Raw genomic sequence first — 19958 nt, forward strand, 5'->3', positions numbered from 1 at the left:
GCAGACATCCTATAGGTAAAAGTCACTTCAATAGGTGTTCTACCTGTCTATAGGTATCTTGGTGATTTTCATCATTTCTGGAATCATAGTATTGTTCAACAAATGCAAAATACTCTTTGCGTTTTCTTTTTAAAGTGCTTTCTCTTCGGTCCACATTTGCAGGAAGATAGCCCTGAAAAAAACAGTGAAAAGGATATTACTCTTTGCTTTACAAAAAGCACCACTGGAATTTGATTACATGTGACAGGAAATCTAATAAACTGATGTAGTGCCATGCAGTCCTACATGGATCTGAATAATTCTTTAGTAAATCAGTTTTCTGAGCATTCCAACTGATACAAAAGTTTAGATACAAACAACTTGCTAACTTCAGCTTTTATTTAAGAAAAAGTTTCAAGTTTTTCCACCTTTAAAAAGCAATTTCTCATCAAGAATTCTAAGATGATGTTTGCCTTCCAAAGAGAACAGATCAAATAAATAAGCTCAGATACATGTAATGTTGTACAAGTTAATTAATTTCTGCATTCCTATATGGCCATTATCAGAGAAATTCTATGAAATTTTTTAACAAAACGTACATTATCGCAGTTGCCCTCAAGTAGGAACGATATACATTAGCAAACATGTTTAAATAACAGTTATACTTGTAATACAATGGAGTATTAATTCAGAAGCTTTAAAAACATTCGAGCTACTTCATTTCACTGTTGATGAGGAAAAAGATATTTTCAAGCCTTCATTTCACCTCAACAGATTATTAAAAAGTTTCACACAGAAAAATACTCAACAGCACCAGTCACTGGGCTCTTAGGTAGAAGAACACTAGCTATACATTTCCTTAGCTGTTTCCCAAAAGAAATTTCTAATTAGTGTCTTATTTTCCATAAGATATGGGCACACCAAGGAAGTCATGTGTCAGATATGCAGGATTATAGATTGTTGCATTAAGCACAAAACACATCTGAATGGCTCTTCATTGAACTCATTCATATATATCTGAAAATCCCAATCTTCCCCCCCAAAAAAACCAATTCCACTCTCATTTACTTTTGTCCAGCTTGATCCCCATTTCTGGCATCTCAGTCTACTTTCCATTTAAAAAACAAGCTCAGGTTACTATTTCAGCATTTTATGAAAGGAAATATCATGAATGTTACTAAATGTTCAGTTTATATATAAAGTTCACTTATTAGCTACCAAAAAGTTTCCTGAACATTGAGAAATAGTTAATGCTTCCTTGCAAGCAGCTTGATTTCAAACAATAAACACCAACGTCCCGTAACTGCAAAAAAGAAAGCTAGTTCATATTTTACATACACGGCAGCCCTGAAAAAATACTTTGCACAAGAATAATTTTAAAGATAGATGGCTTTGGAAGAGATCTGGACATCCAGGACAACATAAGAAAAAAAATCAGAATTGTATTATACACTAGTCAAGTCAAATTAAAATATTGCTTGCCAATATTCCAACAGCTCTCCTTCCACAATAACAGGTATCACTGTACTAACGGTAATTAGTAAAACAGAGAAATCAAACTTACGTCAGATTTAAGTTTCCCTAAGAAAAAAAAAAATCCTTGTAACATCAAAAAAATCCTATAATAGAAGTGCAGCATATATTCACACTCATACAATAAGCCAAAGCTACCGCAAGTAACTAATAAAATGCTGTGCAATTAACCACAAAACCAATTTTCTTATTCAGTCCTAAACACTAAAAGCAAAAATGGAAGGGGTAAACCTAACATGCTAAAATTCCTAAATGTACAGTAAAATTAAACACTATAAGAACCGGTATATAGGTTCCATTACTCTCCTGCAACAATCCAACATCACATCCCATTTCTGTAACTTCTATTTTGCTCAACATTTAGGGAAAAATAAGAAATACTAAACGTCAACAGATTTTTGAAAATCTCTCTATATTAAAACCATTTAAAATGTTATTCCCATATATTTTTATTTCTTCGTTTAAGATGACAACAGAATAAGTACAAATCATACTACATTCCAGCTACCTTAAGAGGTACTTGCTTTGCAAAACCTTATCTTTTAAGATGTACTGACTTGCGTCTGGTTCCAGGCACTTTAAATTGCACCAGCTTAACTTTTGCCTCAAGACTCAGTCTGACATTTAATATCCTGTCCCAGTGTTTCGTATTAAGTTAAATATTGAATTCTGCCTCTCATTTACTCTCAACAGTTGGGGTTTTTTTCCTGTAGGATATCTTAGTTCCATTAGAAAAGAATTCATTTGTGAGATCAAATGTGATTGTTTGAAGGATACCAATATTTTCTCAGCAAGTCTTTTTGCCATTATTCAGTTTCAAAGACTGAAGTAATCTTTCAATTGGACATGTCTTGTTTCCTGTTCACTTTACAAATTAGGTTTTATTTTTAAAAGTTGGAAAGGCTTGAACATATCATCAGGGAATAAATTGGTGGAGAGTTTAATCCGTTTATTCATTAATTTCCTCCAAAGCCTTTTGCAACCATATCTTTAGTTCTGTTATTCAAAAGAGAAGTGAGTCTGAATAGTTCTGCTTGCTGCTTGCTACAGTATACCTACCATTTTTGCTATATTTTGAAAATAAATCACGTAAATTTTATATACTGTTACCAGTAAACTTGCATAATATCAACCACCCCGATTATATTGATTTTTCATATGCTTTCCCTTAGAAAAACCGTATTCAACAAACACGTTAACATTATTAACCTTCTGTCTATGTAGTAAACATCTCAACTGTTCAATTTTTTAAATTATGTTTTAAAAATTCCAACTTCAATGCCGATTTTACAAACAAGACAATCACGTTCTGCCTCAGATTCTACCAATTGTACTCAGTTCCCCAAATAAGTCAAAGTTGAGGCTTTTTATGTAAGCCTTCTGAATAATTACAAAACAAACATGTCCAGCCCTAATTTACCTCTAAATTATACTTTGGTTTCTTTGATTTTCTGATCTTTCTTTGGTTTTGCAATTGATCTTTAACGAAAATGGGTTTCCGTTTGTACACTTACTCCCCCAGTAGCTCCCAGTGCACCTTATATCACAACAGATCATTGTATTACACTCTCTTACATGGGACACGCATTAGCAGCAGGTGACATATTTTAACAACTATTGCGGCTTAAAAATTAATTACCATTAGAAAAAAGCATCACGGAGTTTATGACCACCAATACTCAAAGCACTTCTACCCACTTTAGAAAGATGAAACAAGTTGCTGCTTATAGTATAGAAAAATAATTAAATTACTCGTTTCCAAAATGTATTAACTGAGAACCATTTAGTAGATAACAAATCATCATAGGAATTAGATAAGAAAAGCTGAGAACTTTCAAAATATTGCTATTTGGTGACAGAAAGGAAAAAAAAAAAAAAAAACACCAACAAACCACAACACACCACAATTTTGGAAGCCTCTTACTCAAAAAAAAAAAAAAATTCCACTTAATTCTTAAAGCAAAACTAAAATAACCTGAAGAGTGTTTCTTTGCGGACATACGGCAATATAGCCGAAGATAAGAATTGAACTGGAATGGATCCTGAACTGGAGAGGTTAAAACAACAGAACAAGAGCACTCTATGCTTAGGAATTTCTCTAGATTGGGAATCTTAGGAATACTGAACTAAAATCAACTTATGGAAGGAAGCTGAAGCTCGCAAAAAGCCCATGCTCTTACTTGAAAGTAAGAAAGTGACTGCAGTTAACTGTCACAGAATTCCAACTCTCTAATCCTGTCAGTCCTCTGCTTCAGAACTTCACCTATCCTTATGCTTAAGATTACTGTGTTTAAGTCAATTTTGAGTTAGCCATAGTGAGGTGTTTTTTTTTTATTTTGGGTTTTTTAAAACAGGCATCCTAAACTTCAAGGGAAAAAAAAAAATGCTCTTTTCCTTACCAAAAGCTCAGACAACTACTCTGGAAACAGAACTAAAATAAATTTTATACTGCATGTTAATTTCAATTACAGTAGGATATTTGAATATCCACCATTAAGAAGCTGCATCTGCATTTAGCATGAGAAGGAACTAAGCTGCAAATTTAGTAGAACTCATCAGCAAGAGAGATTCTTTCAGTCACTGGAAATCAGTCTCAGTCTGAAGTAAATACTTCACGTTCCCTGCTGAATTATTCTATAAAAAGCAAAGCTATTTAAGTCTACTCTCTGAAAAATTCAATAGTGTTAAACTGTTGTGTGTATAACTCAGAATTTTAAACAGTTCTTAAATGCATGAAGATATGCTGATAAAGTGTCTTTCACAGTCTCTGGAGAGTAGACAGCATGAGATTTTTGTTTCTTTTTAATATAAACATCTTCATAAGTTCTTCTCCCAACCACAGGCAGACAGACAACACCTAAAATGCACAACTGTTTGCCACTGCAAGTATTATAGCTGAAAAGTTTGACATGAAAAATACTCCTGAGGAATACATTGTCTTTTTGCAGAAGAACCTTTTTAAATATACAGCAAACAGAGATTAAAAAAATCCAGTTCTGTAACACCAAACCAAATGAATCCCAGATTCCCGCAAGCTTCTCTCTGATGCCCAACTGAGACACCTCCATTTGCTGTTCCATGGAATTTCAGTCAACCCACTCCCAAGCGACTGCCGTTGCAAAATCCTCTCACCACCGGCTAAAGTTCAGAGAGGTCAGCCAGCCAAAAACTCACACTACAAAAAAGTGATTAGCTTTTTAATCAGCTTGTCTCCCCGAACTGACTCACAGGTCTAACATCCAGAGAGCCACTGCCACCACAAGGTAACTGACCACAGCAGTTCAGATTTGTTGGTCTTAAACCACTATAGAAAAATCGGCAAAAAACAACCCCATAAGATCCTATCATAGTTTTTCTTCAGTATAGTGTTAATCCTTTCTTATAGTTACTTTAACATGAAGTCAGAATGAAGCCTTTTCTAGGACACCGATAGGCTTCGTTTCCTCTACTGCGTGCCTATTTTCCAGAAAACTGTAAGAATGTACTTGTCTTTGATCTCTCCTCCATTCCATCAAAATAGGTTGAAAGAGGCCGCTGTTATCACATAAGCCTTTCTTTCATAGAAAGCCAGGCTGAAAAATAAAAGATATACAGCTGACATGATTTACAACTACTACTCATTCCCCTCCTTTCAGTTTGACAAATTAATCTTGAAATTGAGCAAAAGAACAGAACTTTCATTACAATTCCGCAACAAGACACAACGTTTTCAAGTATCACTGATGGATTACAACTCAAGCAAAATTATTCGCAGTGCTTGAAAAAACTATTACTACTAAATGCAAAGGAAGAAGGAAAAAAAAAAAAAAACCAAACAACAACTTACTGAAAGAAGTTTCCATGCAATTGGACGAACCCGTTTGGGAATGCCAGACCAGCTCAATTTCCGTAATTCTTCTATTAAAAGAGAAGTATTTCATGAGAACTAAGGAAACTATTATCAATTAATATACATATATAAAATATACATATTCAAATTAGCACAAAGGTGTTTACAACAGTGATCATGTCTTGCTATATTCCAATAAAATTAGAATTGTATGGCAATTCTAACAAATTAATAAAATACTGGATAATTATCCATAGGAATATGGATATGATAATAGGTACTGAGTGTGATATGGTAACTTTCTGGAGCATTTCTCAGCATTACTTTTTAGTATACATGCCTTACATTAACATGCAAGAGATACTCAGACCTATAGTATAATATGCTTACACAGTTCTTAATTAAAAATGAGATTTACAGTTAACGAAACAGAATGATACTATATGTCTGAATGCTGGAATTTAATTCCATGCCATATTCTCATTCTTCATGTTGTACTCCTTGCTCTTGAAAGCTGCTTGTCACCATACCCAGCTAAACCAACCTGTGGGACTTCACCCATTTTTTGTGAAAACTGTCTATCATGTAAAAAAAATTATAAAACATTATGAAAAATGTAAAGATAAAAGATGCTTAACAGTATCCCTAAGGAACAGTGTTTTTATGAGATATCTACTTGTAGATCTTTCTCTTCTTACTCTGAGTAGAAAATATGGGTCAAAACTGCACAAGTTTAAATTATCAACCTGCTAAAGAATACAGAACAAAATTCTACATTTTAATTTTTCTACATTTTACTTTTTACTTATTCCAATTAACTATATATTTGAATTAACCATGTATATTCCAATAAATTTGGTCTCATATGCATGTTTTCCAAATTCTACACTTCAACAAAGACTTTAAAAACATTCTATCTACCACTTCTACAAAACGAAGCACAAAAGAAAGTAATTAGAATAAGAACTTTGTGAGTGAACACCACAACTGACCAACTTTGGCCATTTATAGATACATATTCTCTTTATTTTTTGTTAAGACAAGGACTCCTATTAGCGACATCTGTCTTCATCCTCCCAACCCCACCCTCCTCCTCCCAATGAAATGTGCATCTATAATATCAAGAAATGCAAATTATCATGTTAGGTTGGTATGTCATCATAGAGCAAATTATTTCTAGAGACGTTTACAACTAGTTTTAACCAGGAATGAAAACATAGTCCAATGAAAACAGTACAATATTTTAAAAATATATAATATATTCCAAGAAAAAGGAATCTGATTTAAAAAGCATATTGATGCTAAATAGTTAATGCAAAAAAAAAAAAAATAATTCTTAATTAGCCACTAAAGTTTCTCAAGGAAGCATCAATTAAAGCAAACAAAAACCTCTGAAGTTTGCAGTATGAAGTTACCTGATGCCTTATTTTTGCTTTAGATACACGCTAGCAGAAGTGATACTTGCAAAATCCGTTTTGTCTTAAAATGAAATGACAGCATTAATATGAAATTAAATAAATCATGAGCTAAAAAAGTCCACCTGGCTGAACTTGCACTTCGATCTCTTACACAAAATACAGAGAGAGGAAAACTGGCAAGAAGCAGAAGTGAAAGATTTTTATGGCCATCTGTTAATGAGTGGTTTCAGGGTGGTCACTTCAAACCAACCATGACTATTCCAAACAGACACGGGCTTACCAACAATTGTTAAGGTAAGAAAAACTTTGCAGTACTGGATATACACACTCAACAAGTTATGTTTTCCCTCTCACTTTGGGCAGGAGGCTCAGCCAACGCACCAGCAGCTGCACAGGGAGCTCACTGACAGCACTGCGGCTACGTCACCAAAATCCAAGCAAAACAGTGACCAGACGCTGCATTAGGATCAAAACACAGCAGGGACTCAGAAAAGTGGAGAAAAAGAACAGATATTAAGAAACAAGATGCTAGAAGTCCATCATATCAAAGTGAACATGTCTATCACAAGTCTTGAATCTAATCAGCCTTAAAAAAATAGACTTGCGTATAACACCAATAAAACTGTCTTTCATCTATAAGCTTTAAAATACTATTGATTTGCCAAAATAAGTTTCATTAATAGAAGCTTTTCTTTTCTACAACATTTCAAACCCCTGAAAAAGTCAAAATACACTGACACCGGGGAAAAAATGAAAATATATCTCCTAATAAGTTTTTGACTTAAAGACATGGCTTGTTCTGTAGTTTTGTTTTTAAATGAATTAATTTATGTCTTTCCTATAGAAGAAGAAATACAAGGATGCCAAGGTGACACCTTGTTAAAGCAAGAGTACATAAATAAGCCAAGGTTATTTTCTGTCAGTACAAACTATATTTAGACATCTATGACTGTGTAAGTGTACCAAAACAGAATACCTAACCATTTAGGAAAGATTATATTGAGCATGACCAAAGATAAATTCAGTCATACACCTTGGACAATCCAAAGAATAGAATACCAAATACTGAAGGAAAAAGTAAAACAATACACCAAATATGAAATGACTTATTTGACTTCCAGCAAACAAAAGATTCCTCAGTCTTGTATTTCCTTCTACTTGTAGCCTATCCATCACGGCTACTACAGCAGTAAGATTAAACATATTACAGACTTAATAATGTGACTATACTCACTGTAACTGATTACATTTTATTTTCTTCCTTATTTACAGTCCATCCCTATCCAACATGCTGATCATTTACAGTAAGCATTCTTTGCACAAAATATACACTTTAATGCAGCTATTCTTGATGTTATGTTACCTCCCCTACAGTTTGGGCTATTTTCTATTGTTAACTTACAAACACCAGACTGCTGATAGGGCTTCTAAAAATGAAGTCTAGACAGCAAATTTTGCAGGTTGTTTTTTTTTTTTTTTTCCATATGGTCTTCATTATTTTTAGCTAACTTTAAACATAGTTGTCCTGCTATAACGACTTTTCACAAGAAAATTTTATCATGAAGTTTTTGTTGAAAGAACGCTTTTTATCTCTTAAGTATCAAGTTAATTCTAACCCCAAGTCAATTCTAAATTAATTTTGTAACTTAGGCAGTCTTGCTGTCATGAGCTACTCTGTTTATTCAATAACATTTTAAAAATTTCAAATTTGTTTGTGTTTGTAAACATGATTGTTCTTTTATTATATTTTCTTTTAAAAAGATTTCTCCCACTTTAGAAAAGTATTTTATCTTATGAAGCAAGTAGACATCATATGTAACATTATAGTAGTTTTCTCATTCTGTAATATAAAAATCCATGTGTTTCTAACCATCAGCTTGAAAGTTATTGAACTATTATTTCCACTACTTCTCTCTGTATTGTAAAAATAAAACAATAATTTTTAATTTTTTTTCCTTGCTTCACAAATTACTAGAGAAATGTATCAATCGTCCACAGCTTTTTGAGATATGCATGAAGGGTGTACAATATATAACATCAGGAAAAGCAGTTGTAATACATTAGAGTCTAAGCAAATTATAAGCAGCAGCAGCATATTCTTTCAAAAAACATTAAGAAGCTCACAGTACTTCTGCATACTAAATATGCATGGCTGGAAGAAGCACAAAAGCATGCTTATACACATAACTCCAAGGAATCTGGTGCTTTCCCAATAAATTCCTCCCTTATTCTTCATCTCAAGGAGTTGATAGGCACTGGAAGAATACAGGATAACCAAAAGATCAGTAACAGTAGAAAAATATGATGTTACTAAAGTTCAGTGTGAACTGAAGAAACTAGGAAAGCAAAACTTGTGCAGACTTGTGCTGGTTTTGTCTGAGTTAATTTTCTCCATCGTAGCTAGTATGGGGCTATGCTTTGGATTTGTGCTGAAAACAGTGTTGAGAACAGAGGGATGTTTTAGTTATGGCTGAGCAGTTTTTACACAAGAGTCAAGGCTTTTTCTGCTCCTCACACTCCTTTGCCATCAATTGGGCTGGGGGTGCACAAGAAGCTGGGAGCGGACACAGCCAGGACAGCTGACCCCAACTGACCAAAGGGATACTCCATACCACGTGATGTCATGCTCAGCATATAGAGCTGGGGGAAGAAGAAGGAAGGGGTGGACATTCAGAGTACAGTGTTTGTCTTTCCAAGTAACCGTTATGCATGACGGAGCCCTGCTTTCCTGAGGATGGCTGGACACCTGCCGGCTGATGGGAAGTAGTGAATTAATTCCTTGTTTTGCTTTGCTTGCCTGCACAGCTTTTGCTTTACTTATTAAACTGTCTTTATCTCAACCCAAGAGTTTTCTCTTTTATGATTCTCTCCTCCACCCCACCAGGGAGGGGAGTAAGCAAGTGGCTGCGTGGTGCTCAGTTGCCAGCTGGGGTTAGACCACACCAAGACTATAAACACTGATTAAGAGAGAGGGTGAAGTTTAAATTGAACTACACATCACAGGCTGGCACAATAAATATACTTTATCATGAGTATGCTGTCACTGCAAACACAAGGGATTCAATGGGAAAGAGATGTAATAAGCAACTGAAATTCTCTGATATTAAGTAAGGGACTCCTGAATTTCACTGACACTAAATAGGAAATGGCACCCAGGATTGTGCATTCATGATAAAAGCCCAGGCTTGGGCACAGAGATGCATTAAGTGCAACTGCAGAGAGACTGGCTGCTCGTACACTGAGGACAGACAACAAAAAGCAGTTCTAAAGCCAAAGAGCGATGGGATGTCATGAACAACGGAAAAAAAGACACTAATGGATTCTGAAGAAAATCCAAGATTACCTATGACACACAAAAACCATGCAAACAGCTCTGCCATGACACACAGCAAGGCTGGGGTACAGAACACAGCTGGACAGGAACAGCCTTCATTAAAGACCATTTCAAAGAGGGGCAGATGGACACTACTGAAACAAAAACCAAGTAGATACTTTAACAGTGCACCTTCCGAAGCGGCCCCAGTGCTCCCCTTCATGCAATGGCACTGTTTGGACATTTCTCACACAATTCCCTCTTTACTACTTGTGAAATCCAGGCATCCCGTAGGGTGCTCTCCATAACTTCTGTCAGTTTCTCACACTGCTGTTTTGTTATGTTCAGCAACCTCTCAGGTCACCTCCAGTAGTTCTCCACCCCCTGGAGAGTTAGACCAGCTGAGATATTTGCCTGCAGCCCTAACACATCTGCAACAAGTTTCAATTCCACCCATGATCCATGATTCAATGTCAAGTAAATCCCCAAGCTAGCAGGGACTAAATCATAAGTAATAGTATCAGCAGTTATATTCTTCTAAAGGCCAAAAAGGCAGAAAGCAGTCAGAATAAGTGAAGGCAAAGTAAGCATATAATAGGAACAACACTAGAAAAATGGTATTTTGTATCGTTTATGAATAAAATGAAAAAAGATATCTGCCTCAACTAAACACATCTACAAATTACATACGTATTTCTCCTCCACCCCAGAACGTGATTATAAGCTCCAGTGTTGGATTAATAACAAAGGCCCCAGGTCTTCAAAGGCAAGTGATCTCCAGCTGTGCATCATACTGTTCCGCTAGTCCTTGGGCAGCATTCATGAACAAGTATGCTTTACTGGGACTGGTCTGTTTGTGTCACTGGTAGTCTGGCTGAAAGGAAACAGATCTTACGCACTAGTTTATTTCCTTACACAATCATTTTGCTAAAGCTTCAAGTTTCGACTACTGGTACAGAGAAGCACACCATTTACAAACTATGTAATAAGCATAGTATATGCAGAAAATAGAAAATAAATTGCAACTCAGAAACTACTTTTATTACTTTCAAGTATCATCAACTGCTCATTCTCAAACCTATACCCCACTGAATTCTATCTAATCTTTCACCTTACTGGTTTTTCTCCTCCCTTAAGTCAACTCCAATAGGAATCTATACACAAACATGGGTACCAACCTCTAAAAACAACCGATATAAGGAGGGGGAGGAAAAAAAAAAAAAGAACCAAAAAAAAAAAACCACAAAACACAAACCAAGCATAAACCAAGAAAAGATGCAAATCTGTCAGAGTCAGAAATGTGGAGCATATGATTAGATCAGTGACAAATCATCCAGGACAAAATTTCCACTTACTCTTCAGTAACTCATTTAAAAACAAAGACAGGAACTATGCAAAAAAATTGGAATGTAGCTTATTCTAGTAAACTTTCTATCCTGTGATGCAACTGAGCTTTCCTTCTACATTCAGGACCAAGCAAAGACAGTTTTGACAAGAAAAATTTAAATTACAGCACTATTTCAAATGAAACCTTTGCTTCTAAGCTAAATATAAACAACCACTTGTAGGACTCACTGAACTAAGAAGTCATTCTTTGAAAATTAAAGAGAAAGCAGGAATAAGGTTTTATTTTAGTAAGTTTCAAGAGAATTCAGTTTTTCACTCCTGACACTGTTATGCAACAAACATACATTTCCTTTAACTAGGAATAGCTTGAGCTGTTGTGTAATTCCAAAAAATAATGTACATATCCTATGGGACTGGGTTTCAAAGGACTGCTCTTTCTGGAAGAAAGTCTCAGCACTGGACACAGAAGTCAAAGTACATACCAAGGACAAAACATTTTTGTTTTACAACGTAACACTTCTTTGAAAGAGATTCTCTAATTCCCCATGGTGTCGGATTTGGGAGTGAATACCTCCCTACATTCCTGAAAGCTGAACACAAATTAAATAATTATTTATGTTCCTCTGCCAGAGCCTGATCCTCTCTGGGAGCTCTTTTTACACCTGGATTGTCTGCTGGGCCTACAGAATCTTTGGCAATGCTCCTTCTCCCAATATATTTGATAAAAAGCATTTAACACTAGTTTTTATACTTTTTGCAAGTTGCTTCTCAAATTCCCTTTTAGAAGTGCTTCCATGCATTTAGCCTGACAAGGTTTATATTCTGTTCTACTCTCCTTATTTGACACAGAACTTTACCTTTTGGATTGTATTTAATAACCTCCTCTACTCCGTTGTCATGTCACACAGGATCCTTCTGAACTTTCTCAAGGCTTCTGTTTCTGTTTTCGCTTTCGTAAGTGGTACAGTAATTGCTTTCAGTATGGAAACTGTTAGATAGATAGATGATTGCACATCTGAGAGTTAAGTCAATTCCACCACAACCCATTAGCCCTGGGTATGTGATAATTCCATTTCTGCACCAACTGCTGTCCTACATCACGGTCCTCCAAAATTCCAGTATCTCAGACTACTCCAAAAATCACATAAAATTCTGGTCCTGACTCTTCACCACAGTGAGCTCAACTAGCATTTTCCCAGAGACAAACAGCACACATTACAACAGAAGAATATAACTGAGGCTATGCAAGAATTCTTATTGGGTGCAGTAGCAAGCGTTCATGATTACCACCCCAAAAGCACACAGCCTGACCCTTGTGCATTGCTGTTGTTAAAGCATCAGTTCATGTTATGCTTTTCTCTGACGGTTCAACACCAAAACAAGAGGAAAGAAAACCAAGAACTCTGCCCTTCCCAACAACAATTATAAAAGAAGGAAAAAAATCACTCCTAGAAGACTTGATCTAACACTACTATAGCATAAAATAAAAATGCTTCTGGTGACAAGAGAGGCAAGAACAATTTGGAGCATATACATAGAGTGCCACTTTAGATATACATAAAAGATTGTCAGGGAAGCTGTTCTAATAATACTGTTAAAATACATGAATTACATATGCATTTTATTTGAAACACATGCATAACTTTTACAGCAAGTTTGTCTATTACTGGTTTTAAGATGGGCTCTCCTGATCACGTCATAAAATCAAATGATAACACGTAATTGAAATACTTGCATTCCGTTTCTCAGGTTGCCTTGAGACACATGAATCTTAATTTAAAAAAAAAAAAAAAAAGGGCTGAGGGGGATGAAATCATTCTGACTTTTTTATATTAAGATCAAAATACTAAGTTCTAGTCTGTAAGTTGCCACGGTATCACACTTTTTTCATCCAATTTTCATGAGCTTTTCTTTTAAACATCTGGTTCTTCCCATTTCCTCCCATGTTTCCTACTGAGTATTTAGCTTTCCCACAGAGAAGTGCTAAGTACATTCAGATCCTATAGTACCTTGTAATAGAAAATACATTTAAGGCTGATTTTTTTCTGTATAACACATGATAAAAATACTTTTTTAAAAAGTTCCATACTGGACCAATAAGTAACACACAGCATGCTCAAGGGAACAAATAGCTAGACATGAATGTGTTGAGAACAGAAAAGAGCTACAAAAACATATGAAATGCCTGACAGAGGCCAGAAGCTCGACTTAAGAACAAATACATCCACAAAGATGTCATGCAAATAAAAAACTATTTGATTACACCTCTAAAAACAGCATCTTTCCAAAAAACAGAACCAAATGAGACACCTGACAAAACATTGTTAGAAAACAGGTATGATTTGCTGCTCTTCCAAACAGCCTCAACATGATAAAAATCAGGACAAGATGACAGCTCACACAACATCTGATACTGAATCCCTCCTGGCATGCAAGGAAGAAGAATGCCTTGTGTTTACCCACGCATGCCTGAGTGTCTGGCCTTGAAAGCTGTCACCAGCCCCACATGGCTCCCGACAACCACAGAAGCTCCAAACCTGGAACCCATCTCACAGCTTCAAAGAGATCGAATAGTTCTCACCTACATCCACAGATGCTCCATCTTCACAAAGAGGCGGCAGAGAAATAGAGAGAGGCTGGAAAATGAAGCGCTACTTTTCTAACTTCTGTCAGCTTTCTATATGGGGAACCTCTTATCTCTTCAACCTGTCCACCAGCAGAAGTTTTCGTTTCCTTCCTTTTCTGAAAATTTTTGCCTTTTTCCCTCTGAACATGTGTGACTATTCCTATGGATTCACAAAATGAAAGTATGAACGCCAACTAATGGAAAGAGATGACAAAAATAACTTGCAAAGGTGAAGGAGGTAAATTGAAAGACAGAAAGCCCACTGATACAGCTAGAGCTGTACGCATACCAAAATGCTCTAGCTGTTTGACTCAGAGTTAGCCCTTAAAGTTTGAATTCTTTCTTCATTTTAGTATAAAGTTTAGTATAACATCCAAAACAAGGGATGTACCTAAAGGGGGCCTACAGGAGAGATGGGGGAGGGACTTTTTATGAGGGAGTGGCCCAATATGACCAGGGGGTAACGGTTTTAAACTGAAAAAGGAGAAATTTATATTAGATATTAGGAAGAAATTCTTTATTGTGAGGGTGGTGAGACACAGGAACAGGTTGCCCAGGGAAGTTGTAGGTGCCCATCCCTGGAAGTCTTCAAGAACAGGCTGGAAGGGGCTTTGAGCAACCTGCTCTAGTGGGAGGTGTCCCTGCCTATTGCACAGGGATTGGAACTAGATGATCTTTACGGTCCCTTCCAACCCAAATCTTTCTATGATTCTATATTATATACTATATATTATAGTACTTAGCTTAAACCTTATATATATTACTTGCTGTTAATATATAATGCACAAGCTGCCTCCGATCAATTTCCAACAAGCAGAAGTATGGCCTTTCTCTCACCATTAACACCTACGCACTCTACTCTTCTTCCAGGTCATCTTTAGTAAGGAAGATCAGCAGAATACGAAAGAATCACCAAAAAACCTTGTCTATACACCACCAAATGTGGAAAAAGCACCCAATGGTCAAACTGAAGAGTCTAGGTGCGGGTTATATTTAATTTCTGGAACATTTTTACTCATCTATTGTTTTTAATAATTAAACCAAAAGGTTGAACATAAAATCAAATTTACTTGAGAGTACTTCTTCGAGAGAAACATTCCTAGAACACCTATCCAAATGCATTAGGGAAAACAGAAGTCGATATAGTGGGAATCAGCAGTTAAGAAAAATTCTTCTATAACTGTTTACACAGCAGTAGGAATGGCTAATATATTACACCCAAAAAAGGCTGAATTTTAGTTTTTCCTCCAAATAAACGCTCACCTGAACTTCACTGCTTTGTTATCCCTTGTTTTCATTCACAACAGTGTCTTGGCCAACCTGACACCCCTTCACAACAGTTCTGAAGAAAAGACTTGCATTATTAAAGTGCTGGGGACTTTTTTTTTTTTATTTGGGGTTTTTGGTTTAGTTTTGGGATTTTTTTGGTTTTGGTTATTTTAATATTCAAATCATTTCTACAACCGTGATGCTGTGGACATGTCTTTTTTTCCCAAATTAGTTCTTGATTATTGGAGTGTTCTTGATTTTGTTTTTAATAAAGCCAAACAGGAAAGAACAAAATTAAGGGCAAATAAAGATATCTAAAGCTACCACATTTCTGCTGTGTAGGATACAAACAGGCTCCATCACACAGTAAGTTTATTAATTTTTATTGAATAGAGTGTAGCAGTATAGAAGTACTGGTGTGAAGGTTTAAAACTTGGAAATCACTGCCTTGTAAAAACGTATTTGACTGTATATGTCTACTCCATAGTTTGCAACACTTTAAATCAAGGCATCAGAAGAAATCCATCCTCAACCAAGACTCTGAGAGCACCAAGGAAATGTAATTGCACTTATACTTGAAACTTGTCCATTATTTATTATGTCATTAACCATTAAACTATTTGTCATTGGTTGAAATGTTACATTCTCTTTAGTCAAAGCATAAGTTCAATTTATTGTCATTATACCAGCTCTTTCCCCTCGTACATTTCCCGAGGAATCAGATGTCCTAGTTATGAACTGGAGAACATACTTCCCCAACACAGGACTTGTACAAAGGAGTTTTAATGCCACCTACAAATGAAACACACATTTTCCATCAAGATAGTACTGTAAAAACATCTTTTTTAGTAAAATTACAGGACAATTATTTTGAAAATGAGCAGTTGTAAAACATACTTATCACAGACATGATCACTTGATAAAAACGCGAGCACAGAATTAAGTTTAACCTACTGATTCAGAGCTGAAATTAGCCAGATCCAAGAACAGCATTTGTAAAACCTTGTCTATTATTTCTGTCCCAGATTGAGAGGATACTTTTTGAAGCAACACTGTGAACCCCAATTGCTACTGTCTTCAGTTGTCTCATTATTTTACATAATTTTGTGACCAATAAGTATCAAAATGTTCATAATTCCCCGTAGATTTTAGACCAAAAATATCTCCATTTGCTAGCACTAGCCAACTGTCACTTCTGCTTAGGAGACAGCATTTCTTTTATGCAGAAACATTTTTGGGTTAGGATAGCTTATTATGAAGGGCTAATGTGGTATGTAAATGCTTCACTTTTATATAATTTATTTAATTTTGGAAAAAAATTGTTTTATCTGCTTTACTACAATACATTTGGATATGCACTTCTTCTCTGAAGGAGAAAAAGTTTAAAGCTATTATTCTAAAAGAAATTTTAAGACAGTATCCTTTTATTGCAGCAGATTTAAACATTCTTCATATTCCATAAATATTTCATGGGGGATTCTACAAAGAAAACATGCCATTAATTTACCAGCTTTCTAACCCCACGAGCTATTACTAGGAGCTATTACCCATTACACCTAAAATACATGAGGGGAACAACCAAGTCTGCAAGTATTTTTCTTGGAACAATAAGCTCATCATTCTATCAGTTACAAATAAATAAAAAATAAGTCAAGAAATATTAAAGGAGTTCAAAATTTCTCTGTATGCATTATTCATTTTTGATACAGCTGTTATTTCATTGAGATTACTGTAAATAGCTACATGAAGTGATGGCCTGCATGAACAACTCCACGATAGATATGATAAACTAGATTTACATGTTTTATGTTCCTATAACATAAATTCCTTGGATAATTTAACTATACAAAGCTGGAAAATTCTTTCAAGAGCATAGAATCATGGAACTGCAGCTCCCCCAACAGCATGTTACAATACAGGCAGTACATATAGAAAATAGCTTTAATAGAGGGCTTGTTATTACTATGGCAACGACAGCAACTGGTTTCCAAAATGAATAATAGCTCTGTTAGGCACTTCATTAATTTTTTTTTTTCAAGCAAACACTGCCCTTAATCTTCCCAATGGAACAAAGAGTTATTTTGAATGCATGCAGAAAACACAAAATGAAGTCCAATCCAATGTTGTAAATACAGGGTAAGACCCTTTTCAGGGCCTTTGCTGGGAAAGAGCAGGGAAGTACACCTTGTCCGTTATTTCCTGTAGAAAGTTGGAGAAGCAGAAGTAGATGAGGTTGGTGTTAGAAGGTATGAGAAAGCATGTGAACAGAAGATTAGGAAAACTATGGCAAAAGGAAGATTAATAAAACCACTAAGAAGAATTGCAACAAGTGACACCAACAATGTAAATTATGAAAACAAGTAGTGGAGAACAACTATGCTGGCAAAAGACTTTAAATGCCAGTGTATTTCTTTACAGTTCTCCTGCAACATTCAATTTCTGTGCATCATCAACTGTTTTTAGTTTTTACCTTTAAGCCATTCAAACTGTCTCTAACAAACTTTCCATGTAGAACTAAGGTGTGTCTCTATACAGAAATACAGAAAATGGGAAATACCCCTTATAGTACCAGTTAAAGGATACAATTTTCCCACTTATTTAGAAGTAACAGACATTATTTCTCCTGTTTGGGGAGAACATGGAATTTTACAGTCTATTGACCAATCACAATAAAAATCCAGTTTTTAAGTGAACAGCCAAGTAATAATTATATACTTTTGGACAAGTTCCATGCCCCCGGTATCTTTTTTTAAAAAAAGACTTTGGAGCAAATAACCAAGGCATTAATTTACTATTTATAATATTGAAGTTTCCTGTTATTAAGAAAAGACTCCTGCAAAACAAACTAAACAGACTTAAAAAAAACCTACTACTCTAATATCTATATTCAAAAATGCAATCTGACATCAGTCCTACATACTGAAACTACAGTACAAGAAAAGTACAGCTAAAATAATCAGGTTTAATAGATACATATCTAGATTACTGCACCACAAAATTCATACTATTATTCACAAGAGCTATTACTAGAGATCTTCCCCATTAACAAAAAAAAAAAAAAAATCAAACCCAGTAAGTCTACCTACAATGTATGTTTATTTACCACAAAGAAAAGCAAAGACTTACTTTCTTTTTATGATTTCCCCTCAGTATCTTTGACTTAGAAGGAAAGCTACTGATGAACCCCATGATGTACAGAATAAAGAAGATACTGATCAGGCAAAGAATTTCACATGGAATACGCCTAGTGAGCTACAGTTCTGGTCTTGGATCACTTCCTCAATGTGCATTCGAAGTTGGGCTTGGGAAAGTCAAAAAAGTAGGCAATCTTGCAAAATTAATTAATTGACTTGGTCATCCAAAATAGTTTACAGATTGCTTTTCAACTACTATTTGGCTCTTTCTGTTCATATTAATATAGTGAATTCCATGCCACTTTCAGGCATCTGACATTTTAGTATTTCCTGCCTCTAAGGAGAGCTAATCTCTGCTGATCCACTCAAAGCGAGAACACTAGTGGAACCATACTGCATTCCTCTTAAATGCCTCATGGATTTGGAAAGACAGGAAACAAGGCTGAATTTCAGCACTAAGGGAGGTGAAGAAGCAGAACTCAGCTCACAGTTCACAAAAAATGAAAAATTCCTAGTATGTAGAATGAAAAATCCTTTTACTCTCCATTTTAATTGTCAGCATTAACCAAAACCAAACACCCATCTGCCAAAAAAACTCATCTATACCTAAACTGAACATAATATTTCCAATACAATCAATGGAGTAAAGACTTATAACAGTAAGAGCTACAAATTTTTAAAACATTCAGGATAGGTTTTAAAAGCTTTTCCCAAATTTCCCACCTCTATTACATCGAATTCCTGTAAAAGGCTAGCCCATGAGCTCTAATCCACATAAGGTTTTCTCAGTTAACTGTGCATTATATCTCCAGAGTAGATGTCCACTATTGCTAACACACATGTGAGGGTATATCTAATCAATAATCAGTATCAGGAAGGCAGCACAGCACAAACATACACAGTGAAATACGCTCCGCTGTCATTACCTTCCCAGGCAATAACTGCATATATATGTATTTATATCTTCCAGTTCTGGACTTCCTTCTAAATATAAATGCAAGACTCAAACTTCAGAAGTGCATTTTCATAGAAAACACTTCTTATATTTAAGCTTTCTTCCATGTACTTCTCAAACTTAAATCACCACAATGGTTCTACTTTTAATTTACACTTGCCTCTGTTTCAGCTTGAGCTGGCAAACATAACTATCTTAACAGGCGGTATGTTTCATATTGAAAAAGCAGCGCATGCAGTAAAAGTTTTTAAATGCAAGACTCCATTGCAAGAAAAGGTAAGTATTTTTTAAAGGAATTCTTCAGTTACATCTTGCAATCAGGAAAATTAATAACAATTCTTCCTTCCTTCTAGGCATTTTCTAAATCTGAACTAAGTTATAATTTCAAAGGATGCTTCTGTAGAGCTATGTTTGAAACTGACACTTTATCATAAAACAACTTCCAGTTATACCACATTAAAAAAAAAACAGATTATAATCTGTTTGCATGTGTGAAGAATGCTATCCTGTAAAGGAGACATATTTAACAGATTGTACCGATGTTTCAGAAAGTAT

The 19958-nt window shown here is 35.3% G+C and overlaps 1 protein-coding gene across 4 annotated transcripts in view; it reads right to left on the bottom strand.

The window, feature by feature from the left end:
• Window positions 1-19958, bottom strand: part of TBC1D22A (TBC1 domain family member 22A) — a 180648-nt gene that overhangs the window by 145004 nt on the left and 15686 nt on the right. For all 4 annotated transcript variants that reach the window (XM_074166614.1, XM_074166643.1, XM_074166632.1 and 1 more), the window contains 2 exons: window positions 5339-5409; window positions 44-172 (listed from right to left, as the gene is read on the bottom strand). In XM_074166614.1, coding sequence (XP_074022715.1) covers window positions 44-172; window positions 5339-5409 — 200 coding nt within the window. The remainder of the gene's footprint in view (window positions 1-43; window positions 173-5338; window positions 5410-19958) is intronic.

Source organism: Numenius arquata, chromosome 2 (assembly GCF_964106895.1).
Source record: "Numenius arquata chromosome 2, bNumArq3.hap1.1, whole genome shotgun sequence".
NCBI classification, from domain to species: Eukaryota; Metazoa; Chordata; class Aves; order Charadriiformes; family Scolopacidae; genus Numenius; species Numenius arquata.